The sequence below is a fragment of the Megalops cyprinoides genome, chromosome 14 (assembly GCF_013368585.1).
Source record: "Megalops cyprinoides isolate fMegCyp1 chromosome 14, fMegCyp1.pri, whole genome shotgun sequence".
NCBI lineage: Eukaryota > Metazoa > Chordata > Actinopteri > Elopiformes > Megalopidae > Megalops > Megalops cyprinoides.
The window spans coordinates 11,294,875-11,322,858 of NC_050596.1; the positions used below are offsets into that span (position 1 = coordinate 11,294,875).

General features: G+C 47.0%; 1 protein-coding gene across 1 annotated transcript; it reads right to left on the bottom strand.

The window, feature by feature from the left end:
- Window positions 1-8,220: 8,220 nt before the first annotated feature.
- LOC118789234 (probable ribonuclease ZC3H12C) lies at window positions 8,221-26,001 on the bottom strand. Its single transcript, XM_036545580.1, has 7 exons — window positions 25,869-26,001; window positions 25,262-25,379; window positions 11,620-12,381; window positions 11,351-11,490; window positions 11,000-11,234; window positions 9,856-9,962; window positions 8,221-9,563 (listed from the first exon to the last, which is right to left on the bottom strand). Exons 3-7 carry the CDS (start codon window positions 12,294-12,296, stop codon window positions 8,221-8,223), a joined length of 2,502 nt encoding a protein of 833 aa, XP_036401473.1. The 5' UTR covers window positions 12,297-12,381; window positions 25,262-25,379; window positions 25,869-26,001.
- Between the last annotated feature and the right edge of the window lie 1,983 nt (window positions 26,002-27,984).

Consider the following 27,984-nt stretch of genomic DNA (forward strand, 5'->3'; position numbering starts at 1 on the left):
GTCTGAGGAGGCGGGGCCCATCAGGTGGGCGGTGCTTCCTCGACGTGCGTTAGTGTGGAACCCGAGGCCTTTCTGGCTGGGGAGCATATGAAAACATCAGTCCTACGAAGTGGACGGCTCACTACCTCATTACTGTTAGATGATGACTGGCCGATCAAACACTCGGTATGAATCCCCGCCCCTCCCTCCTCCCCTTACATCTCACTCTGTTTTCAGATTGGACAGCTGTCACAGCTGGTAGGCTTCCTCCGGCTGCTCTGCGCGACTTTGAATCAGGGTCTTAGATTTGATTCTGATCCCGGTGAGCACAGACTTCACTTCGGGCCGGAGTCGGTCTCTATTCAGACTGCTTTGTTGTGAGTGGTAGCTGCAGCGTGAATCCCACAGGCAGAGACCTGGCTCAGTATTGCATTTCAACAAGAAATGGTTCAGAATTACAGCCTTGCTACTTTTGGCCAGAACACCACCTAGGTGACAGATGGGGCCTTATGAATGGCATGATCATTGTATGATATGTATTCAAACCTAAGCAGTGCAATGTCAGTTTTGGGTTTTGAGATGAAATGAGTTCACACTCACAGTCAGGGGTTGTGACTAAAAGCTTTTCATTAGACATGGCGTAACATTGTGGAGCTGGATGTCCCTACAGATGTATCCTAGCCAACACCTGTCATGACATTGCTACGTCCGTGACACAAGAAGGAAGCTAGCTCATTAAACGAAACTGTCACTGCAGCATTTGGAAACATCGTGTTGGCTGGGTAGTACTCCTCGTAATGGAGTCAGAATCTGAAGGTTTGGTTTGCCTTCATTGAATTTTTTTTTTTGAGGCAGTGATGTACAAGTGTTTTTCTTTTTTGTTTTGTTTTTGATGTTCTGCTTTACCTTTTAGTAAGCTGTTTTTAAGCCTGTGATACACGTTAGTTCATTTTTTTTTTTTAACGTTGCTGCACACGTTGGACTGCACGCGTGTTGCCTTTTCGGCAGAGGAAGGCTGGATGATGGATGTGGAAGGGAGGCAGGGAAACTGCTCAGAGCGAGAGATGATCCCTCATTGGCCACATTGGAGATGATCCATTTCCCTTGTTTTGAAGCTAGCGGATGTAGACTTTCACCCCACACCCCAGATAATTTTTTTTTTTTTCTTCTTCCTTCATAGGATGGCCAAGGAAGATCAGTGTACAGTTGTTATTTCTTAATCTGCCACTTCGCTCAGCAAACGGAGCCAGTCCTTTGCACTTAGTACTCAGTGTAAGAATGGAATATGTGCTGTAAGTCTGGGTTCACCTCACTCAACAGCTCCGATATGTTTCACTGCTCTTCCATGGCTATCCTATGGGGGTGGGAGGGGACTCTCCCCCTCGGTCAGCACGCCAGGCCCCCCTGCAGTCTCGGGCAGACGCGGAACGCGCCCCTCCAGGCTGACACTCCCTTCTCTCCACTACAGCTTTCCTCTCTCTCTGGCTCCTCCTTTCATCCTTGTCCTTGTTGTTTTTTGTTTTTACCTGGAGCTTTAAACTCACTCAGAAGGGACCCGCCCGATTCATACCGGCCTTATAACCGCCACGGTGCGGCGACAGGCCGACTGACAGGTTAGCCAACTGACAAGTTCCTAAAAAAAAAAAAAAAAGAGAGAGAGAGAAAAAAGACCTGTGGTGTATGAGTCTGGAACTGCTGAATCAGCTTGTGCAAAAGGGAGCGACCCAACCAACTGAGAACTCGCACGGGGTCTCCCTCCATCGTGAGCCAACAGGTTTCAGCAGGTTTAACAGTCTGATGATACTGCTTAAATACCGGAACGCCCCCCCCCCCATATTCTTGAATGTACTGTTACAGGAGAGGAGCTCTTTTTTCCTTTTTGTAATTGAGGCATGATATTATGTCACGATTGTCATGCTAAAGCCAATGGCGGCTGGTTGAACCTGGTGGCTGAAGGTACCGTGGTGAAAGGGCACGGCGGTGTAGCCTTCGGGAGCACCCACCTCGATGTGGACGAGCCTGGAATTTTGGGCCGCCGCCTGGTCCAAGAGAACCCCCTGCAAGCGTCACAGATTGCCATAACAAATGAAATGCTGTGCTTCCAACTGGGCACTTTTGTTTTCTGACAAAGCAGAAATCAAATGGCCCACGTGCACTAAAAACGTAAGGTTAAGTTGGAGGTTTTTACACTCAAGCAGTAACTCCTCTCTGGAGGAAGAACTGAGGGGAGAATTTCACTCGTGCAAAGGCCAGAAAAATTATCACGTGTCCTGTGATTCTGAAAAGATTAGTATTACCATGTTAATCGATGACGTGGTTAATACAGTTAGTTTTCCAGGAAGCCCTGTCAATGAAGTGAAAATGTTGAATCAGTGTCTATTTTTGCTCAGTAGCTCTGAGAGAAAAACCTCCAACAGTAACATCACTATTTAGGTCTCAGTGCTGGAGCCAGTGGTCATGTTTGCTGTCCATGTTTTTGTCTACATTTAACTCCGTTGTATAGAGATCGCATAATGGAGCTTAATCCGTTAACAATGATTGTGTGAACAATTTTCTAAGCAGGGAAAATATTTTCATGTGGGTTTTTTTTTTTTTAGTTGGTGTTCTCTCGTTTGGGAAGGGGTGAGGAGATTGGCACTAAATAGTTTTACATTTTGAAACAGCTTCTCACCCCACCACCAACATAGTTTGTCTTGTACGATCAGTCACAAACATTTTCAACATCTGTTGGTTAAGAATAAAGGTATCGTACGACTATCTGCTGGTTTTGGTTTCTCGAGCAACAGCTGACAGCTGGTATATGTGATGCCCCGTTTGTTCCAGGTAAAACCAAGGATTAAGTGTTGCAATGAGGGATTCATTCAAAATAAACAGATTATCGCCCTGTTTGTTTTCGCCTGCTTTTATGTATAGGGCCCGGCACCACATGCTGTTCAGAAGTGATGTATGTCTTATTGGCATTAGTGGGCTACTTTTCACTGTTGGGAGTGTATCCAAGAAAGACCATACGCAGAGATGTGGAGGAAAAAAAAAGTTTTACTTTATTCTGAAAAGCCCCAGATTCACATTACAAGATTTCTCTTTTCTTTCCATAAACACCTCGGAGGAAGAAGAACGCACCCACGTTCAAAGTGCTGCAGAATTGGCCCGCGTGCACTTGCAGCGCTTTGCTTGCAGGTCAGTGTGTGGAGGTGTCTCAAAACCTGATGGCAAAGTGTTCGCCTCCCCCACCCTCCTCAGAACTGATCCCAGCTGGCCTGCTGACAGCAGGGTTCATATTAGTGAAGGGAGAGGCACCTCAAATCTCAATGGCAGAACTCCTGGCTATGTGTCGTCAGATATTCCTGTGAACCAAGGACAAGAGCTTGCTCTCAATACCAAAACACTCATCTGTTAAAATTGGCGGTTTGACATCTTCACCCATTGTGGGGAACTTGTTCAGTTGGTAAGCAGAAGAACACTAAGGCAGCAGCTGATTGCTTAGCTCTGTACCCGGTAGCCACTTCAAATTGATTGATTTGAATTTGAACTGGTGTACAGACTGGTGTTACAAGAAATAATTCCCTTATGATGGTTTTATCAGTTAAAGCCAGCAGCTATTTATTCAGTGTACCTAATTTGTTTTCACATAAAGTGCCCAAAGGTAAAAAGGTAACACTATCACATTAGGTACAATCAAGTAAAACGAATCGGCTGCTACTAGGTGAGCTTTATTTGCACTACCTAGCTGGTTAATCACAGAAAACTATTAATAGCAGTAATCATCAGTCCCCTTATTATATCAAGTATTATTAGTGGGAGGGCATTTATGTCCCGCAGCTGTGGAATCCCACGCAGTCAGGTAATGACGGAGCCCAGACTCCGTGACACATGGGCTAGAGTTCTCAGAATGACGGAGGACACTTGCTGAGCCACTTTCGAGCCCTGTTATTGTCTTCGCAAACACCACCATTATCATCAATTTACACATTACCCAATACAGTACAGCAATGCCCCGTGCCCGGAACCTAACCTGTGACCTCTGGATTAAACGCCCCTCTCCTGATTAAGCTATTCCCTCATTTTCAGGGAACAAGATGCAGCAACACTTCACAAGTACTCGTGCTTGATCTCCATTTCCTTCAAAGCAAGCAGTTTTACGTCCACATGGACAAGACCACAGGCACAAGTGGTCAATATATCAGCCCAATGCAAGGAAGAAAGAGAGGAGTGTTGAAAACATACGTATATATTTATATTAAAAAATCCCCCAAATTTCTAACAGCTTTGGTCTATAAATATGTCCCTTGTATTAATCTCCTTTAAGAAAAAGGTAGTTCCATATTGCATCAATAAAGCACACCAGTTATACAGGCACAAATAAATTCTACATTACAGTGAGAGGAAAAAAAATGCATCTTTACATTTAAATGACAATCTGTACACCTTTTTAAACTTGCCATGTCAACACCACTGATGCATGCATTGCACTGTAACATAGTGAAAATACATACATTAGTCACCACAACACAGTGGCTTATGGTTCAAAAAGAGTAACAACCAATAAAAAGAAAACTGCAGAACTCAAGGCAAAGCCATGGTTAGAGTTAGGTCAAGCTGTTCATGGATTTTACACAACCTCAACAGTAATAAACATCAAAAGAAGAATAAAATACGATGAATAATAAGTTCCTGAACACGGTTCAGATTCTTACGGGTTATCAGTAAGCACAATGCTAAGTAGAAGCATTTACTTTTAGGCCCACGCCTCTGTCCACGCCAGCACACAGTGCCTCGCAGCCAGAGAGATGGCTCTTCGTTTAAAAAGCTGTGTTGGCATCTCACCCGTTTCACCTGCACGTCCATTCAAGAGACAAGAACCAAATGGCTGCAAAATACCGGTAAACAAAAAAAGTGGCTTTTCTGTCCAATGCGTTTCTATTTTTAGTGGAGACCGATTTGCTGAGAGGCTCATCTGCAAACCCAGAAATCCCCTAAACGTCTTTATGTACTTCCATTTTTGATAAACTTAAGGGAGATTTCATTTCTAAATGACAAATGTTTTGGTAAATTATGATATTTACCAAATATGGTATTAAGAGGCTACCAGGAGGACAGGTATCCCCCCTCTCTTTCAAAGTTCTTGAAAGGTACTATGTAAATGCAATCCATTAACTGATGCATGAAGACACATTCCTATTCACATGTTTGCCCCCAAGTGATGTCCGTCAGTTGCTTTGACAACAGTAGAGCTTTGCATGATGGGTAATATAACTTGGGCTCCTCAACACTGACAGATCTACTGATCAAAAGCTGCAGAGACATGTCAATGGTTGGTTATCTTCATCTGATTGCCACCTGAATAAAATTAAGAACAAAAACTTTAAAAAATTCATATTTTTTATATTTTTATATTTTTAAAAATCATATATTGGGATGGAATTCTGTTTTCAGAATCTTCCATCCCAAACCCATCTGAAATCACCCACCAAAATCTCTCATGTTACAAATGTGACTAACAACTGAATTTATTCATATACATATATAGAGTGTGTATATATTTTGTCATACATTTGTGTACATACATACATTTTTCATTACAGATAAATGATACAATTTGTATCAACAAACAAAGGAATTCCCTGACTCTCAAAGTTTGTGCTGGTAACTCCAACAGGAAACAGCACAAGGTAACAAGGTCTTCTCTTCTAAATGAAAGGTAAGAGCCTGCTCTGTTGAGAGGGACCACCACAACACAGAGAACCCTTTAAATGTCCCACTGAACTACTGTCAGGAGAGGATACTCTACTGTAGGCTTTTCAGTAGACGACACTCTACTGGTAGGCTAGAGGTCAATCTACTGTAGCATACGAAACTCCCCCAGTAGACTTTTCTTTAAGTTATGTACTTGATCTCAGAAATTATTCCAATAGTTTCTGGCAGATGTCTCCAAAAAGGCAACACAGTCCAAGTGATCCTGTCCACAGACGTACCACCTTTTGGCTACTGTCTACAAGTTTTGGTTTTTGTAAGGTCAGGGCCTTTATATTCGTGGATCAGTTCTCTGTGGGCAAGGCTGCCTTCCTGCACTGTGGTCTTCAGGGGCTCCCCTCGAAGGCGGCGGCTACACACGCAGGCCAGACCTGCCATTTGCAGGACCTCCAGAGAAAAGAGCCACGCGCATCCCTTACTAAAACTAAGGTACACAGACACTCCACCCTGCGTCTATTTCTACGACTACGCCTACGGCAGCGACTACTTTCATCAGCGGAAGGAACCGTCCCGCTGTCGTGTACGTTTTACACATGCAACGCACAGAAAAACAAAACAAAGAAGGAAATAATAAATTAGATAAATAGTTAGTTGTACACTACAGCACAACAACTGTACTATTCTGCATATCATCAACAGACCATTGCGATTTCAATGGTGTCTGATTTGTTTTTAGGAGAGAAGCATTATGAATGAAAAGGCACGCTGGACAAGCCCTGAATGGGAAAGAGGAAGCCCGTCTGAGTTTCAGAAGACAGGTGGGTTTTGCCCAGAGGTTGCACGATCTCACTTCCATATGAGAAAAGCACGGTGCATCCAAGGATACTGACTGAAACAGTGGCTGCAGAGAACAATGGTCAGGGTGACTGGCATCCTCGCACCCTGGAGCGAAAACCAGACGTGACTTTTCTGACGCTGTCCCTCATGGAGGAGAATCACTTCAAACAGCAGCAGTAACTTTGCTGCCGCTGATGGCAGGTCTGCTGCAGGTTTGCTGCTGCTGAAAACCAGGAGGCAAATGCATTGCCGATCAAACGCTGCAACTGCGATAGGATGACCTCTGACCCCTACAATACAGGCACAGCAAAGTATTTGCTTCTCACCATTTCTCACCATTACAGCCTTTGGCTTCCTCACTGACCAGGCCAATAGTAAGGATATCTCTGTTTATATGTCTGTATCTCCTCATTATCTCCTGTTACAAGCTCTCGAATTTGGGCTTCATTTCTGAGGCGTTCTGGCAGTTTTTAAAACTTTGGCTTGAAACGGTCCATCAGCCCCAGCACCTTGTCGCCAATCATTCGTGTTGTGAGAGTGAGGATTTATGAATGCCAAAATGGATGGTTTTACTGTCAATTACTGACCTATACAAACCAATCAGAAGACGTTCTTTCCATCGCAAAAACACTGTGGTGATAGCTCCACCCATTTTGAGATTCATGAAGCCTCATGCTCCAGTCATTACTATTCAGCCATCTAACAAATACATCAATCTAGTAACACTAGCCTCTACTTGCCTGGGACACTTCCAGCCCACAACCAAGGATGCTTACATTACCACAATTGACTTGATTGACTGTAATTGTAATTATCTTTTATAGGTGCAAAATAAACCAAACCAAAACACCACACAATAACCTGATTCAAACACCTACTCGAATAAATCAACTTCAAACACTACACAGCCCTCATGAATCCACTTAAATTATGCAGTTAATAGGATGAGTAATGATTGCGTAGGCATGCCTTCAATACAGAAAAATATCAACCACAGTAGAGTTCGGCTGCCAAATTTAGACGCAGGTAAGTGCTGTTGGTGGTCTGTGCGATTGCACAAAACAAGGTACAAACACCAGAATTTCATCAGCATTTCTGGCAAAAATTCCAGTTTGATTTAAAAAAAATTCTTTTTGAAAGAAAAAAATAATGGTTGAACCTATTTTCCCCAGTGAAATGGAGAGGATTTTACAGTCCAGTGTTTCCCAACAGAAAACTGGAACCATAATTGGGCTTGCCAGGACTGGATTTTTTAACAGAAGTCCTTGTAAAGATCTTTGACTTCTCTCATCTCGCACTACTAGACAAAAATTCTTTCAACAGTAATTTTAATTGAACTACAGTACGCATTTAAAAATGAGAACTTCAAGGGAAGTGATGTGGTAAATAGAACACTAGTGGCTCCCAAAAGGTGGCTCCTGAATGCATTGCAAAAATGAACAGACAAACACAAAGTTCTGACCAAACGAGTTTCGGATCACCCTGTCGGGAGCAACGAAAGTTACACGATTGCTCCCGTCATCCATCAAAACTGAAAAATCGAATTCTGGCAAGCCCAATAATTACACCGCCGTTCGCAGGCTGGCTGCCACAGCGCACCGGCGACTTCAAAGAGCGCAGGAGGGCCGCAGGGAGAGAAACCTGACGCTGGGAATGCGGTCAGGACCCGCTGTGCTCCTCCTGTGCGTAGCCCCGGGCGAGTCACTCCCCCCCTCAGTACTCCAGCTTGGACTTCTCAGCCAGGATGGCAGCGGCCAGCTGCTGGGCGTCCGTCATGTGAGGGTTCCGGCCCATCACCAGCCGCACCAGCTCCTGGGGGAAGATGTTGCACAGGTTGACGAACACCTTCTCGCGCACGTCCTGGTAGCGGCTGAGCTCGGGTGCGGGGTCCGGCTGCTGGGGGGCCGGGCCGCGGGCCGGGCCGCGGGCGGGGCAGGCGGAGGGGTAGGTGGGGTGCCCCCAGGGCGGGCGCCAGGCCTGCTGGTGGCTCTCGGGAGCGCTGTGGAAGGTGTTCTGGTGCTGGTGCTGTTGCTGGTGGTAGTGGTGTCCATACCCCTCCCAGCTACCCAGAGGCGCGTGTCCGGAGAAGGGCTTCCTGGGCCGCGGAGGGGGCGAGTCGTACACGCAGGCGTCGGGGGCGCGGCCCGCGGGGGCGCCCTGGGAGTGTGGGAGGCTCTGGGGGAGAGGGGGGTAGTCGCCGGGGTAGCCGGCGGGGGGCTGAGAGTGTGGGGGCGGGTAGGGCAGGGGCGGGTCCGTGGGGAAGACGTGCGCCCGCGGGCCTGGCGCAAAGGGCCGGGGTGGGACGCGGCTGTGGGGCGGGGCGTGGGGGTGCCGCGGGGGCAGGGGCGGGGAGCAGGGGTAGTGGCGATGGCGGGGGTGGCGGTGGCACTGCAGGTCGTCCTCCAGCAGGGGGTCGAGCGGGCTGCCGCAGGGCCGCTCGGCCAGGCCGGCGCCGTACGAGTCCGAGCTGCTCCCACAGCTCATGCTGCCCTCGCTGCTGCAGTCCGACGCCACCGAGCTGACGCAGCGCGGGCCCGACACGCCCAGGCCCCAGTACGCCTTCATCATCGAGTAATAGCTGGAGTCCGGGTCCGGCTCTGCCTCCGGGTACCGCTCTGTGGCGGCTGAGGGTGTCGTCCTCTGGATTTTGGTGGGCGCACCTATAGGGGGCGCCTTCTGCTCCTGAGGGTGACCGTAGCTGGCTGGAGGAGGAGGAGGAGGAGGGGAAGAGGAGGCAGGACCGCTGTTCCCGCGTGCTTCGACCTCGGCCCTCGAACTCAACCTGTCTTCCACATTGCTGTAGGACTGTGCCCGGACGCTGGGGCCCGGCTGCCTCTTGGGGGCGCTGCGTTTGGCCTCGGACCCCGCCTCGGACGCCCCCTCGGGCCGCGGGGCAGAGGGCAGGCTGTGGCTCTTCACCAGCGCCGTGTCGCCGGCGCTTTTGGCGGCGCTGCTCCTGGCGCTGGCCCGCAGCTCGTCCGCCACAGAGCGCTGGGGCTGGGGCCCTCTCTCGGGGTGGTAGAACTTGCACTTGTGCCCGTAGGTGCACTTCTTTCCTGGTGGGGGCAGTAGAGAGCAGCACATCATTTTCAGTGCCCTGTACAGCCCTGAACCCAATCACCGTTCCACACACTCAAATCAAACCGCACAGACCATCCAACAAATCTCTCCTACTAAAAAACATTAACCAGGCATATCAGTGAAAGGTGAGACAACAAATTCTTTTGCTTAGGCCCCATGAGTTCAAACTACAGTTGGGTAAAGGATGTGAGGAGGTGGATGGGCAGGGCCTTATGGAGGGGACAGTATTGGGTCAAACAGGGTAGGGAACAGGGGGCCGGGACCCACCGTAAGGACAGGGCTGCTTCTTGTGCTCTGGAAGGACAGGTTTCTTCCGCAGGAAGTTCTCCAGGCTGGGACCATAGCGCCCGAGGGGGTCATCTGGCGGCATGAACCTGCACATCCACGACAAACCCGCCATTTCACTCGTGAGACACACGGGGGGGGGGGTGAACACTCCCTCACACTCACAAGACTCACAGGAAGTCTGATAAACCCAACGCTGCAGCTGTACCCACATTTGCAAGCGTATTCGTTTGACGGTTAAGCAAATCGTTTCATGTCACGGCTTGCTGTTCCTCGCCCCCTCTCATTTTGTGAATATCCACGTCCAAAAACGGAAAGGTCCCTCCCTCTGTTAACCCCGTGTCAGGTGGTTTTTAAACCAGCCCATCTCCTTGCTGCCCTGGCGGTCTCAGGACAGCTCCGAGCGGGCTGCGTCTGATTACCCTGTATTCCTGTGCCCGTGCACAGCTCGGTCACGCGTGACATCATCATCCCGCGCCTGTTCTATGGATTCTGTACTCACTGCTGGAAGCTGAACTGATGGAGGGTTTGTCTCGTGCGGATAAGAACCGTGCAGCGTAAGTTAGGGTGGAAAGTCAAAGGCCACAGAGAGAATGACACAAATGAGGCCTCGTTATAGCACCCCTCCACTTAAAAATGATCATTTTTGAAAATCATGCACAGTCTAGACTGATTTTGACTTTCCAATGTAAGATAAGTACATTTCAGACTTCATAAGTTCAATTCATAGGCTTCATTTCACAGAAGTCAGATGGTTTCATTATATGGCTTATTTTCTAGGCAGAAAGTCTTATTCAGGTTATATTACAGGTTACATTTACTTTTAATATATTACTTTTACATAAGGTTATATTTACTTTATTATATTTACATATCATTTTATCTATTGGTTATAATATACTGTATTATTTACAATGTACTGTCTACTACATTGTAGTGGATATCATAAATAAATAATATTTACTTATTTCTATTTGTAAGATTGGACATCAAACATAGCATTTCAGTTTATGTGCCTTACTCAAGTGCATTAGAGCAGTAAAACCAGGATTTCAAAAACCCCTCTGACTGGCTGTCCAGTTCCCACACCACACCCTCCCACACTCTCCCCATTGGGCCGCCTTACTTGTCATTGACGAATGAGTACATGAGCAGCCGCTCATCGATGAACTTCTTCCACTCCGGCTTCTCGTTGGCCAGGTCCCTGTAGTTGTCGTTGGACACGATGATGCCGTCAGAGTCGTAGGCGAGCTTGACAATGAAGCGGTCGTCGTAGCAGACCACCCGGCGGCCCTGAACGCGGCGCGACGGGGTGAACACCAAGATCTTCTCCTTCTCCAGCTTCCGCAGGACCTCTTGGTCTGCGGAGAGGGGTAGACCGTGAAAACCGCATTGCATCGTGGGATCACACATACAATGAAACATCCCCCGTGTCGTACTGCGGTAGTGAAATACCAGCGCAGTGTCTAATGGATACCTGTAATGAGCGCGTCAGGTCGGGACTGCTCCTTCCTCCAGGCAGGCACGAACACAGTTATGTCTTTGTGGCCGCGCTCCAGGAACCAGTCCACTGCCAGCTTGATCCCTTGGCAGGAGAAGACCTCCTTGCTCCCGTGGCTGTAACGAAGCACAGGGCCAAAGTCACTCAGAATGTCCAAACAAGCATCAAACATCTGCAGACACGCTTCGGACAGCATCTCTACACACGTGTCAAATGTTCAACTCCAACAAAACCCCTGCCCCCACCTCATGGCCACGTTGCTGCCGTCCACGACGATGGGCCGCAGGTTGTCCTTGATGTCCGACTCCGGACGGGGCGGCGTGTCGGGCCTGTGCGAGTCGGAGGCAGGCGGGAAGACACAGGAGGGCAAAGAGGCGGATGAGGAGGAGGAGCAGGAGGAGGCCGAGAGGGAGGGCGGGGCGGACGCCGCTCCCGCTCCCGCTCCCGCTCCCGCGCCCTGCTCGGCCTCGGCCTTGCTGCCCAGCTTCACCAGCTCCCCCAGCACGTCGTTGATGAGAGCGTCGGGGCCCAGCTTCCCCAGCACCAGCCGCACCAGCTCCTCGCCGTAGCCCAGCTTCAGCGCGAAATCCATCTTGGTCCGGTACTCCCTGAGGGCGTCGGCTCCGGGGGGGCGTGGCTCCGCCCGGGAGGCCTGGGGGGGTCGGGGCGGGGGCGGCTCGGAGCGCTCGGCCTCGCCGTCGGACACGGCACACTCCTCCACATCCCCGGAGGAGGAGCTGCTGCTGCTCTGGGCGCCCTCCTCGTCCACCGCCCCCTCCGCCACACCCTTCTCCATGGCGGCGGGCCTGCGGGCGCTCACGCCAGGCTGCTGCCCGGTGCTCTCCACATGGAGGTAGTCGAAATCCAGCCCCAGGTCCAAAATGCGGCCTATTTCTTCATCCAGGCGGTCCTTCAGGCCCATGAAGCTGCCGCACGCATCCAGCGTCACGTTGACAGAGCTCCTCCCCCCTGCCTCTCTGATCGCTCAAGTATCGGATCCTTCAATCCTGAGGGAAAACCGGGGGCGAAGGTTTGTAAGTTCATTACCATCCCGAAGGCCCAAAACGGAAATAAGCATGCCCAAACTACGCATGGATTGAAGCCATAATTCTCTCTAAGCCAATAAATGTCAGCGTACAACTTTTTTTCTCCACATTTGTTTAAACATTTAAACAAACAAGATTTCAATGTTTTCCTCCTCACAAATGGGCTTTATGTGCACAAACAAAGCAGAAATGCAAAAATTGGGTTTCACTAATTGTTCTGAAAAAGAAAATTATGTATAATGTTGGATTATGTATAATTGTATGGCACTGGATTTATATAGATGGAATTACATATGATAAATGACTATAAAATTCGAACCAAAATTCACAACATACAAAACTGCCAAGTAACACGGCAGCATGTACAAGAACCTAGGCGCTTGTTACGATTTTGCTCAGAAGCAATCATACTGCAACATTAGCTGGATAACAGCCTCTCATATAACCAGGGGGAAAAAACCCCACAAGACATACACACCTTCCACCATAGCACAGCACGTTCAATCACAGGTAAGGTTCCACCCTACCCAATCCGCCCGGATGCTGTTCCCCCAAGAGGTTTCCCTCTGTCTTTCATACCAACGTCCTCAAAAGCTGAAAAAGTGCTTCGTTGTGGCATTTGGGTATGAATGACAAGTCCGAACAACAGAGAGTCCTTCACATCGCCTGGAGATGAACACATCTTCATAGAAGGAGACGGCCGCAATTTATAAGGTTGCACTGTACCAACAACCTGTTCATTTGCATTTTAGTAGCACAGTCATAAAGACGTGGTGGCCAATTTCAGCACCAGCCAGGAGCAATTACTCAAAAGAACACTTTCTGCAGTCTAGCCCCGCCCTCACGCCTGGCGAAGGCCTCGTGATCGCCTCCTGTCTCATAACCACCACACAACCCCAAGGCCTATGGAGACCTACAGCCAACAACCAGTTGAAAAAAAGGCCCAGTCAGGAGCAGTGTACCACTCGGAGAGCCAGACGCTTAGTGTATTACAATACCACACGCCATTTACTGCAGCACAGGTACAGGCACAGGTGCTGTATGTTTAAGGGAACTCCTCCCAAAAAAGAAACACAGACAGAGATTCAGAATGATGATTTTAACTGATGAAGTTTAACGGCCAGATGTAAAAAAAAAAAAAAAAAAAAACCTTCATCTTCAAATAAATACCATTTAACAAGCCCCCTCTCCCTCTGAGCTGCAGATGTTTAAGTTCCTGGTAGCACAGACAAGGCCTGTCCCAGCTCTGCTCAGACCTACACATTTTTCAGATGTTAAATGACTGCAAAATGTGGTGTCCAAGTCCTATATGCAAGTAACACACACCCACACACCTTTTTCAGAAACATCCACCAGTTTTTGCGAGAATGAAATCACTGACTTTATTACAGAACAGTTATTTACTCCATAATCTCCAAGGTATTTTTTTTCTCAGACTCTCAATGTCTGAGATGCATGTACAGTGCTGTAAATCGCCTGATGACACAAATTACTTTCTGCAGCCAGGGCCACGACCTTCAGCTCACCCAGGGCCAGGGGCCCCGGAGAGACATCAATTGGCCGAAACAAAGGCCGACTGTTCTGCTCTGCCTCCCGCCAGATTGCTTGATCCCCCGCTTTTTAAAGGCGGCGGAGCGATTACAAAAACAAGTGTCAGCGCCCATTAACCTCAGTAGGGTGAGGGCGAGGGTGAGGGGCACGCCTGCGTGCTGCACCCCCGGCGGGCGAGCTCTCGCCCACCAAGCCCCCGGGGCGAGCGGCTCCCCTCTCCCTCAGCCCCCTTCACACCGGCGCTTCAGCTTCTACATTTAAGACGTTTTTTTTTAATAATCATTTTAAAGTCCATTTTACAACCACATTCCTGTTCCGCTGTGCTCTGTTTGCGGGTGCTGTTAACCACCTTCCTCAATCTACTCAAAATTGAAACTCGACTGAAAAAGTTAATCAATTTACAACTTTCAACAGAGACACACTATCATTAATAACCGCAAAAGTGCTTGAGAAATTGCAATTAGGTCTAAATACTGTCTGATTTGTTGTTGTGATTGCGATTTGTTGGCCATTTTATTTGACGAATGAATTCACTGACTCCTGACAATGTCATTGACTGGGTAGATGGAATGGTGGCTCTCAGGTGGTGAGAGGTGCATGGAGGTTTGTCCATTTTTTGTAAATTTAAATTATCCCGATCTAACATCACTCCAGCTACTGCTCACAGGTCTGTGATCTACAAGGAGATTTAAGGATTTTTTTTTTCCTGTAGCAGTGGTACGTCACACCTACTTAAGAAAGTCATAAAGGCATACAATCATATAATCATTGGCTTTGGGCTGCCGTTAAAACCGCGGCCTGAAATTTGTGTACTGAATCACAGCACAGCATTCAGTATACAAAAAACTAAGGAACAGTCAAATCTGGCACAGAACAGGGTTTGGCGCCCAGTGGCTTGTGTCTGCCGGGCCTGCAAAACAGCACAGAGGTGTAATAAATCTGAGAGGAACGACCATATACTACTGCTCTTTGTTTGAAAGCTGCTCTGACAACTCACAGAGCAAGGTTATGTAATATTGTTATGCCACACCTGGAAACTAGAGCAAAAAAGATGATGAAGACGAAACTGAAAGAAAGAGGGCTGGAAAAAAAAAAATGCAGGTGACCTGCCAATTAAAACGACCACCAATGACAGTCACCACTAATTCCATTACCGACTGCTTGGCCTCCAAGACCAAGGTCTACCCCTCCTTTTACAACAGAAAAGATGTGAGTGTAGAAAAAGGACCTGGAAGAGAAGGAATGGAAGGTATGGCCTCTGTTACCAGGTTTGCATCCACCCAGCCCATCCCCTCTACATTACATTATTACATTATTGGCATTTAGCAGACACTCTTATCCAGAGCGACTTACATCAATTACAGGTGTATTTTTACAATGTTATCCATTCATACAGATGAGTGCCTTGCCCAAGGGTACAGCAGCAGTGCCCCTGTGGGGAATCGAACTGGCAACCTTTCGTTACGAGTCCTGCTCCTTAACTACTATGCTACACTGCCGCCTCTGCATCAGGTGGTGGGGCTGGGCTGGAGGAGAGCTGCTTACCAGCGCGTGTGTACGGGCTGTGAAACAGTCTGCGCAGACGGAGGCCTTTTGCGCAGCCTGCACACGCGAGCCTTCATGCCGAGCCTTCATGTCACAGCCAGCTCCCCGAGCTAGTTGGGTGTCAGACACCTGAGCAGCTGCGCTAACCGACGTTAGCATGTCTGGCCTGGCAGTCTTCCACACCTCTCATTTGCCTATCTTGCAGGATGTGAAACTGGTTTAAGTGAGTTTATACTGTCTACATGTACACATTTCTAGCTCATGCTAAGGAGCTTAGGTACAATTATCTTTAATTTCCCGGCATTTTGATTATCAGTCTCTCAAGTGGAATGTATTTACAGATTTGATACAACCTCTCCTTCCTCGTCACATGTTTCTGAACAAGTCACAAGTTTGCGTGAGACGATTCACATTCCACTATTGTGCCACAAGTACGCTGTGTGCCCACACCAGAATAGTGTAAAAGAATCAAGCTGAAACATACACTATAGGGCCAAAAGTATGGGGACACCCCTCCTAATTATTGAGTTCAGGTGTTTCAGCCACACCACTGTTAACAAGTGCATAAAATCAAGCACATAGCCATGCAATCACCATAGACAAACCTTGGAAGTAGAATGGGTCGTACTGGAGAGCTCAGTGACTTTAAATGTGGCACTGTCATAGGATGCCATCTTTGCCACAAGTCAGTTTGCGAAATTTCTGCCCTACTAGATCTGTCCCCGTCAACTGTAAGTGCTATTATTGTCAAGTGGAAGCGTCTCGGAGCAACAACACCTCAGCCACGAAGTGGTAGACCATGCGGGGCCCCCCAGTGCTGAAGCAAATAGCATGTAAATGCTATCACGCTTCACTATCTGGCAGTCTGATGGACGAATCTGGGTTTGGCGGATGCCAGGAGAGCGCTACCTACCGGAATGCACAGTGCTTACTGTAAAGTTTGGTGGAGGACGGATAATGGTCTGGAGCTGTTTTGTACAGCATACAAAGACATTTTAGACAATTGTATGCTTCCAACTTTGTGGCAACAGTTTGGGGAAGGCCCTTTCCTGTTCCAGCATGATTATGCCCCTGTGCACAAAGCAACGTCCATAAAGACATGGTTTGACGAGTTTGGTGTGGAGGAACTCCAGTGGCCTACACAGAGCCCTGACCTCCACCCCACTGAACACCTTTGAGATGAATTAGAACACTGATCGCGAGCCAGGCCAACATCAGTGCCTGACCTCACAAATGCCCTTTTGGCTGAATGGGCACAAATTCCCACGGACACACTTCAAAATCTTGTGGAAAGCCTTCCCAGAAGGCTAAGGGCTGTTGTAGCTGCAAAGGGGAGGGGGGGCACACCATATTAATGCCCATGGTTTTGGAATGGGATGTCCAACTAGCTCATATAGGTGTGATGGTCAGGTGTCCACATATTTATGGCCATTTAGTGTATATGCAGGTTGGTCCATGTCGTGCTCATCAATTGATATGACAGCAGTGTAATCAATCAGAGCAACCGCATACAGCAATAAGTTTCCACGCTGGTGGCAGGTGCCAGCATGGAAAACCACATTGACTATCCTGGATTGTAATGTTTTCCTGCTTTTAAAATCAAGGGAAAAGCATCCATTCCAGTGGCAGCCCTGTAGCACACCGGCTCTGGCTAGTGTATGGTTTCAAGGAGCTTCTCCTTTAAAGAACATCGCAGTGGTTACAGGCCCTGCGCAGCCCTTCTGCAAACGAGAGGGGGGGGAGAGGGTCCCAGGGGGTTTGGGCACAATTGAGCCATGAGGAGAATCTGCCGCCAGTGTGGAGAACAAAAAGACGGATGTCCCACAATGTTCCAGCCAAGACACAGGCCACTGCCAGAGGGGTGACAGATGTCCGCTGCACCCACAGGGAACCAGCTACCACTGCCCTGTCTGTCTCCCAGTACCCCAGCCCCGCCACTCCCCTCACAAATGAAACCAAAAGGAAGAGGAAGCATGGGACTTAAACCAACAACCAATAGAGGTGTGATGAGGAGGAAAACGTGTGATGTGAAGTGGTTCCCCTCACAGTTTATTATACATGTGGGTTTCCCTGAAGGAGATCATAACAGACCTCTCCCATAAGACATATCCCTGTCAGGAACTAGAAGGTTCTCACCGTCTGGAGAGAACGGCACAAGAGCCAGATCTTTAGGCTCTGAACCCATTAACACAATATGACATACATATTTCCATCCAAGTTCCTCACAGATATTTCATACAAGTCCTCTGTGAAATAAAGCTATAGTGATGTATTTGTGTAGGCACAGAAATGTCTCGATTTTTGTCTGTTAATCTATGCTTAAGCAAATTCATAACCAAATTACATTCCAGGAAGTTGAATAATTTGAGCCAATTTTACTTAAGGCAGATGCTGACAAATATTCCCAAAAATAACTGAGAATCTATTTTAGCTATTACTAGCACAAAAAATCTGCCTTACAGAGGACGTCTGGGAGATATATATCAAGTGAAAAATGTAGATTAGCATTAAGTTACAGTAAGAGCTCGATCAAAGCAGGTATACTGGACTTGCTTACTGGTTGGAATGCGAACCTGCCAACACAGTGGGGGCCCAGGACCAGTGCTGACTGGAACTACCTTACGACACAAAACCTCACGTGTAACCACAGGGGTGAGAAGGGACAGGTTTGCTGTAGCCTGCAGTCACAAAGAGGAGTTCCTTGTATTTTTATAATCTTTGCCTAACCGTCCGTGGCAGCACTGTCCCACTACAGGGCTTCAATGATTGGCTGAGACGCGAAGCAGAGATCTCATTCTCCCTTACATCCATGTCACAGTGCTTACACAACATGCACCACTTTTGCTGGATTTTTTTTTTTTCTTCCCAAAAAAAGTCCGCTTCCTGTCACCCTCGAAGTCACCACAAGTTTCTTCTGCCACACGATCACCCAGCTTGGTTACACACCTGCAGTACGGCTTTCTGGTGGAAAAAAAATCATCACTTCTCATGGACCAACCGGTGGGCCTGTTCTGAAATCACTTATGCTAATGTTATTCTGATTTGGACGCACATTGTGAGTATCACTGCAGTTACAAACCACCTGCAGTAGGCAAACTTTGGCTTGCGAGCCCTGTCAAAACTCAGCTTCAAATAACTGCCATATCAACTCACAAATGTGCAAAACCAGGAGGGGTTATTTCAGAGGCTGGAAGTGCTTATCCAGCTTTGTTTACACAAAAATCAAACTGCTGAATCATGCCAAATATAAATATTATTCAATCAAACTGAACTGCATAAAGGAAATTTACAAAGGATACAAAAAATGGCTTGTAAATTCAAGACTAGGAAGCTGAAAATGCATTAACAAGCAGCTTCACAGACTTGCCACACTTCTTATGGTCTCATTAATGAATATTTAAGCAGAACCTCCCGCTTCATTTGAATGTGGAACAAGATACAAAGCTCTGAAGTCCTGCTCCCTCCAGCCAAGTCCTCTCTCAGTTCCTTAAGTGGCAGTAAAATTTTACATTGTACACCCGAATGCACAAGCTGCAAACAAAAGTCAACCAGTCAAACTGCAGTGCGGCATGAAAAAGACAATGAAATCCACACTCACCGCTAGCTCCTTGTACTAACACTAAACACAAGGAAGCTCTAGGGAAGCACTCTCGAAAGCAAGACCTTTGCTCATTTCTGCCGATAAAAAAAAAAAACTTTGTCAGCGTCTGTCAACTCTTCCTGGCTCAGCTGTTGGACAAAAGCAATTAAAGCCGCGTTGGCCTTCTCCTCAGCCCTGCGTTTTCCGAAGCGTAAGCAGAAAGACCCGAGCGCTCGCAGGAAGGCGGTGTTGTGTCGCTGGCTGGTGCGGATCGCACTCTCCCGGGGGCAGGCGCGCTCAGCACTGAGAGGCTGAACAGATGGAGCTGCAGTGTCTGTGCCTTCCCCGTTAGCCAGCGGCCAGCTGTCGACCAATGGGAGCGCGGGGGGACATAACAATGAGCCTCGTGCAGCACACAAGGCAGGCAGATGCACGCAAGACCACCCCCTCCGGCACACGCACACACGCGCGCACACATGCATATAAATACACACACACACACACACACACACACACACACACACACACACACACACACACACGCACACACACGCACACACACGCACACACACAAGGCTCGCTCATTCAGAATTCTCAGATAAGCAAGCAGCGGCGTCTCCAAAGGTCTCCTTTGCACGGCCTATGAATCACGGAAGGGTGTGTGCTAACAATGAGCGAAAACAAAGGAGGCTGGCTGGCAGCTGCTGCGCTGGGCCTGAGTCATTAGGGAGCAGGGCAGCAGTGAGGAGCACCTGGCTAGTGCTGGACTGCTGCCCCTCTCAACTCTTTGTCTTTTTTCTTTTCTTTAACTTGGGTGTGTGTGTGGGGGGGGGGGTGGAAACAATGAACTGAATTATGTTAAAAGTATTGCACATTCCTCAGAGCACTGTTAGGAAGAAAGGGAAAGGAAAGGGGGGGGGTGATGGGACGGTGGGTGGCGGTTGGGGAGGGGGGCTACCCAAACCTTATGTAGAAAAAGTGCCCCCCCTCCTAATAAAAGACACATCTCCATTATTCTGCCACACGCCTACGAAATGACTTGGTTTTCAAGCCAAACAACAGCAGGAAGACACTTCAGACTGGTGACTAAGAAAGAGAGACATTAACCTAGGTAAACATTTGCCTGGATTCCTCAATGGGTTCTAGGGTTTGCAGTCAAAGCCTAGAAAGACATTTAATAGGTACTAACTGTGGTCGAATGTTTTTATGTGTTTACGCCTGTGTAGTTATTTTTATGAACAGCAGTACTCCATAGTGAAACCAGTACGACCATGAGTGTCATACACCATGAATGTGGTGAAACATAGCTTTTGTATCGATAATAACAAACGTTTGAGACCACCAGTGTTAACACGGCTGCAGCTGAACAGTGAATGGCTGATATTTGTAGATACAAAAACTAAAAAAGCAACCCTGGGGAAAAAAAAAAACTGGGATAAAAACAGAACATTAATATCCTTTACTTCCCCAAAAGCAGGACGTATTCATCAAGATTAAGTCTCTGAGGTGTGAAAATGCTCATGCTACCATGCTTAAAACAGCATCGTACAAAGAAGAAACCAAAAAAATTCAAAAATGACACAACTAGTTTTTCCACACTCATAGCGGGATGGTACTTTGCATATTGGATGAAGCTTCTGTTAAGTTTCCATATCTTATGTCATTGTTTTTTTTTTTCCTGCATTGCTCATATAAGGCACATTCTTTCAACGGGAAGTCTCAGAAATATCTGTCAGATGTCTGCAAAGTGTCAATGTCAAGAATAACTCTGCTTCGGGACTGAATAGCAGAGGATGGTACAGTGACGCATCTCAGCAGTGAAAACAGCTAGTTTCTTCCTGCTGTGGAAAATGGCTGATGAGTTCCTCTGGTGAATTCAAGCGAAGGTGCAGAAAGGAGACCGAGGCAGGCGGAGCAAACAGCGTGGAGCGAACTGCTCCACAGACATCACCCACAATGCACTTCAGCCCTCCACTCGGGTGTCTCTACGGTGACTGAGGGAACCACGATTGGTGGTACTGAGTCGGGTGGGGTGAGAGGGAGAGCCAGGTTTAGGGGTGCTGAGTCAGGCTGGGGTGAAAGAGGATTAGGGGTGCTCGTGGGTTGGGGTGACAGAAGGGTTTGGGTGCGGGGCCAGAGGTGCAGGGCAAGGCTGGGCTGAGAGGGGGTAGGGGTTTTGGAGTGCTTAAGCGGGACCCCAGTTTCATATAGACAATCTGCTGCCACTGGCCCCACTGTGAGCAGGTGTGCTCCTCGGCAATTAAGCAAGTTTTTTTTTAGCTCTTACTTCTGATGTAATCCCACAATAGTCTGTTCCTACTGTTCTTGCTGTGCAGCCTGCAGCCTTCCAAACGACCTGCCAACTGGTTCTGTCTGCAGGCGGGTCGAGGGCATGCTGGAACAGCTAGCCGAGAGGTGTAATCAAATCAGCTTTTACTGGGCAAAACAGTATGCAAAAAGAGGGCACAGTCACAGAAAGACACGCAGGTCAAGATGACAGAATTGTGGGTCCTCTCTTGTGGGTTCCTGCTCTTGCCGATCAGAGGAATCTTATCGTCAGATCAGGCTGACAGGAAAAAAAACAGGGCAGCAATGCGTCACGGCAACCAGGAAACTGGGTGTGTGACCAGAAGATTGCAGGTTACCAACCCAAAGCAGGTCACTTCTGTGCACCCGAGAGAGAGGTGTTTAAATTGAACTGCTTCAGTTAATATTCAGCAGCATTATAATGAGTAAAATACTCAATTCAAAAATCACCCTGGCTAAGAGCATCCACTGAGATAATGACAGCAACATATCAAGCATCGAATACAGGTTCAGCACTTCCCAACACAACCTAGAGAAGCCTTTCAATTCCTTAATTGAAATCTGAGGTATAAACCTGCAATGCTTTAGCATTAGGCCTGTACGACACTACGTGTTGCAAATACCCAATTTGCATTTCTGAAACCTTAACTCCACACACAGACAATGCTGATGAAGCTGAACAGGCTGAACCATTTCTGCAGAAAGCACGGCTGTTCTGTGGTTGGCTGGCGGCCTGCATGACCGATGAATGACTGCGGTGCAGTAAGGTGCTTCGTTTCACTTCAACACCCAGCTAATGTACTCCTATGTAAAGCAGGCTATGTTCCAGAGCAGTCTCAAGACTAAGCCCGGCGCTTCCGCTCGGCAGAGCACATTTGGCGGTGAGCGGGACAAGGGGCATACTCTGGGGTGGGGCGAAAACTTTCAAAGAAAGGAGGGCTGGGTGGCTCGTGGGACACCGCCAGCTGTTAGGCCAAACGCCAACCACCCCCCTCCACCCCGCCCCCCCCCACCCCGCCCGCATTGTGTGTGCTGGATTCTGCAAGAAGCTTTAAAGACGTCGGGGTCACGTCTGGGGCTCATCACAGCTGACTGAGCAGAACAAACACACACACACACACACACACAGCTAGTGACACGCATGCACAGAAGAACACACAAAGAGACACACACGCACTGCGTGCACACATTTACATGAAATACACACACAAAGTCAGTGATACACATGCAGATACACGCAAAATGACTGACATGCATGTGTACAAACGCACGCACGCACGCGCACACACACACACACACAAACACACACACACACACACACTCACACACACTCACACACACTCACACACACTCACACACACACTCACACACCATTGTCACATGCCTGCACTGCACCCCATCACAGCACCATCCCCCAGAGCAGACAACACTAAAGGAAGGAAGAGCCTGAGGCCCCGCAAGGGGCCACTCTGAGCAGGCCACTGGATCAGAAATGACGCACTCAGCACCCACTGCTGACGCCTCCTCTTCCATGGTGAAAGAAGCACAATGAGGGCTACCACACCACCACGGCATTACACACACCCAAAGCATTCGAACATGCATTCGCATGCACTCAGCCTGCAGACCGCGCAGCTAATGCAAACAGCAGATAACCATCTGTTAATTTCCTAATTGTCAGCTGACTTGAAACTAGTCCTACAGACTTCTGATTCCTACTACGATTATAAATGAGCTCACAACTAAAACTCTGACACGACTCATTCTTTCACTCTCTGCTTTGACAGGCCTCATCACCTGTGCTTGTACCTATTTAATCACTTTCAGTCTCACAGAAAATGAAAAAAAAAAAAAAATTACAAAAAAAGTGCCAAACAGATGCCACTCAAACTCAGCGCTCAAGCACTAATCTTTTGTTGTTCTGACTTTCCTCAGGCTGCATTTGGAGTAGAAGGCATGACAGTAATGAATATTTGACTGGTGGCAAGCCGTTGGCTTGACTTAACCTTGGAAGCAGGTATATACTGAATCGAGGAGCGAGTCCCAGTCAGACAGGCACCATGGCCCACTAATTCGTTGGAGCATGTGGGAGCTATTCGTATGCCACTACTTTTGCGTCTGTGTCACGTGTAGAAAGGTTACCATGATTGAGAGAAAGCCAGGTTATACAGAAAACATAAAAGCAACTGCTTCAATAAACCTAATTAATTATACAATTTTGCCTTAATAGCTGCATCAGGCCAGGTGAAATGACTGTACAAGTATCTGCCCCAACTTTCAAGTAGCCTAAATCAAAAGTCATGGCCAAATCCTAACTTGCTTGGCCCGCTGACATCCACTCTTACCAAAATGCAAGCCTCTCGTAAACTTTTTTCCCCACATGTATATTTCCATATTCAATTTTTTTTTTCACACAAATATTCAAACAGTTCCAGATTTGTCCCACACAAGCGTTCCCATTTTTTTCAGATTTTCCCACATGAATTTTCTTTTAGTGGCGGCAAGGGCGTAATTTTGCATATGGACGGTAGGGACATGTCCCTACCAATATTTGAGCAAACTCATTCGCGTTATCTTTGGAGTGAAGTCATATTACATAATTCCAATGTCCCCTCGGTTGTTGTGTCTCTACCAATGTTGAGGCCAAAACTACAGTACAGTAAGCGACTGCGGCAAACTACTGAAAAAGCGTTCACCTAAAGTTTCCGTACACTCTCCACCATCCAGTGACAACTACTTGCAGTCTGACAAAGGTTCTCGTTTGCCCGTGCACATTCATTGTCAAGAAAACAAATGGTACAATATGAGACATTTGTTTAAACCTCCAGTAGACACCGGTGGCACATATAGGCTTGTGGCACACAACAGTAGCAATCTATTATTTAGCATTATCCTTGGCAAAAGTGTATTTAATAACAGAATCAACTTCCAAGAAGTTCCAGAACTGAACAAGGAATGTCTGTTTTTGTCTAACTGTAGGCCTACACCTATCTTACTGTTTGTGCATAGAATAAGCCCACAGTCTGTGTTCACAAAAAGGCATTACTGTGTGATAGAGAAGAAATAAAAGATTTGTCATCTATGCGGTACTGATATGACACTGTAATGACTATTTTTAGTATTACACTATTTTGTAGTTTCCCCTCAGATAGTGTACGGCGATCAATCAGAAGAATCTGTTAAAAGTGCGTATCAGTCAAGCAAAGCTTTTCACTGCACATTTGGGGCACCTCTAATAAGCAGACAACTCTTCCAAACAGAAAACAGAAATAATGTGTCTTAACAGGTATATAGCTAACAGCATTTGGTAGGCTAAAAGCTTGCTATGTAACGCGATTGACAGATGAAACATAGCTCCACTGTGTATCGGAAAACCGTTTAAAGACAATGGCTCCATTTCCTCTGGGGATGCGTAACTGCATTATAAAAGTGCTTATCCAATTTGCTAATCCTCCATCTGTTTGCTAATTAAATTTTTGGACCTGAAGCAATCGATAGTCCACCTGGACTTGATCTACGAGTTCAACACTGTCGCATGTAATGTCTCGTTTTGCTACCTAGCTGCTTCTCCAAACTATATACTCGCAAATGCCACCAGACAATTATAGTTTAAAGCAGTTTATCACGATATAACACCGCGGATGCCAACGAAGACGTAAGGTTAGCCATTGTAGCTATCTGAAGCTAAACTACCGAGCTAGTTGCAATCGCTCACCATTTCCAAAAAGTGAAGCTGTAGGCTACGAAGTGAATTGTCATCTTTAGTGGATGCATTTATTTATGTGCTAGCAGTCACTTACAATTAAATTCATGCATTTTGTTTTCCCATCAAATAAAACAATAACAAAAGTTACTTACGTGTATGTATTGTGCCCGCTTTCGCTGTCCAGTCGACCCATCGGGCAAAGCAGTGAGGTTATCTTGTGGGTCACTCTTCAACTTGAGATCGGGGTGTAAAAGTCAAGCTAGCGAGGGCCTAACCATTTAAACACATAACGGCGTTACACAAGGTTTCATTCTTTACATTGAACACCGGTATGCTGGACCCAGAGACACTTGCTAGCTTGCTGCATTAGCTATAGTTAATAAATCAAGCTGTCAATACTTTCGCGAACTCGGTTTCGTTTAAATGAGACGTAGCTAGCTAGCAACGCTAGCCGGCTAACGTTATAAATATAACTTTGCTAGAAACAACTGTTACAAACTAAAGTAACTAAAGCTGCACGGGGTTGTGTCTCCTGACTTGCCTGTGACACTGAGTCGAAAGACGTTTGGATACAGTTATCGATAAATCCTACAATCCTATCCATTACACGTAGATACTTTTGCCACAGTTCCTGAATTAGCTGAGTTACACCCATTTCTAGCTATACTCTGCTAACTAGCTGTCGTAGCTACTTCTCATAGACTACAGTCTAGAGTAAAAAAAATCTCAAAAAGTATAACCACGCAGCCATTGAACTACCTGTCTTTAGAGAGTAGCGTCAACATTTGCCAAATGCAGACATCTGCGTAGAAGCAGGACACATTCCGTAACGTCTTTCACAGGTGATCATTTCCCTGCAACTCGCCACTTTCCGAAATCCTTTAAGGTGCAGGTGCACAATTCATACGCTCTGCCCATGTGCCTAGTTAGATGGTATCACAGGCAGCAACAACACTAAGAGAACGCAGTTTCACGGCCATCCGGTGACAAGTGTCAGTGTATCAAACGTTACTGTCATTAAGCTTTAGTTTTTAATACCTGACAGCACAAACAAACATCTGACTCAAAGGCACCAGCCAGCCGACGGTCATGCACCAAGCGGTCGCATATCCTGTTTAATCGATTTGCATCCATCTCGGGAACTTGTCGCCGCAGACCCCAATCAGCGCCGCTTCGATCTAATGAATGTATTAAATTCATAATATCAATCGTTTCCTACCAAATGTGTATTTGACAAACGACAGTGTGATGTTCTGGCTTGAAATCAGTTGCAGATTCAATTTACAAGTGGGTAAGTAGTATGAGCAATGAGAAGGGTGTCTGTCAAACAGACAATAACCACTGAATCTCAGTCGCATATTATTTGATAAAGTACACAGTCATAGTCATAAACAGTCTGAGATTAAAATAAAATAAATGGGGTACAATTCCATGTCATTGTTTTAAAATATTGCTTTAACTGCAAGAGTAGGGACCGTATCCATCTTGGTTTGGTGCTGAAGATTTTTGTACGGACAGCAAGGGGTGTATATTTAGTGGTAATCCAATATACTGTGACCCCCAATAACTGAATAACATTACTCTACATTTTCCCCCCAAGCCCGATTGATATTCATTGAAAAGAGGAGTGAATAAAAAGAGGTCAAAGAGCAAGTGAAATATGCAAAATCTGTGCATGTGGATCAGTGTGATATATGTTGAAGATGCCTGACATTTCAAAAAGAATTGTGTCATCAGATAACAGAGCACAATCCCCTCAAGTGTGTTTGTAAGTGAATAACATGAGAAGGGGTGAGTGCTGAACGGTAGAACAGAAGGTTGGGCTGGTATGTCATCATGCCTCATTCTCTCAATCATAGAGAGTGAAAGTATATTCATTGAAAAAGAACTCACTGACTGATTGACTGATTGATTAGTTGAATAATATTTTGTCATCTTCCATTTTATTTCTGGTGTATGGGACAATGCAGTGGGGAAGTGCTTCTTTGTACATACTGAACACTGTGCACATCAAACAGATGGTCTGTTGTCTCAACCCATTCATTATGTTTTGAGATGTTTCAGAGGAAATGTCCAGATCAGGAACCTATGACATATTTGGCTGGAACATCCATTACCGCTCACAGCTGGAATTCAAAGTAAGGGGTTCATGGATGGTGTTTAAACAAACGGTCTGGTAGGGCACAGTTGGACAGAGGGCACTGGCATCATGTGTCGGACATGCTTCCAGAACCTGGAGCTGGGAAACCGACTTCCAGGAGCCCCATGCTGACCTGAGGAAGGTGCACTTCTGGATAAGGTGCTGCAGCCCCTGGGGCAGGTGGTCATAGCCATCTAACCTCTCTGTCTTGATCAGAAACATTCTCCTCCCTAAGATCCCCGGCCCCAGGACCTGGTGCAGCCCCAATCGCCAGTCATAGTCCTCAGGAGTGAAGCCTGACCTCTGGCCAGCCTCCTGCTAAGCTTCATGCTGATCATGGTGAGCTCCAAGCGGTCTGGCATATAGGGTGGAGTAGAGTCAGAGACACTAGAAACTGCCAGGTGAAAATGTCACTTTAAGTGCGATTGCAAATAATATGTTCTACAAGGAGACTCCACTGCTATGAGGCATAGGCAGGCTTGTCTTAGGCCTGAGAGGCCTACTTCAGCAGTCTGGTGTGATGACAAAGCACATACATAAAACTATACCATAAAGAGCAGGTCTACTTTTAACATGATCCAGAAATATATAACTCAAAGGCTGAGGTCATATTCACACACCAAGCTATACTGACCCTCTCCTGGCAAATCATCTCTCCCTTGGACGGTCAATACCCGCATTTCTCCTCGAGTACAAAAAAAAAAAAAAACCCAAAAAACACTGAATTACATAACG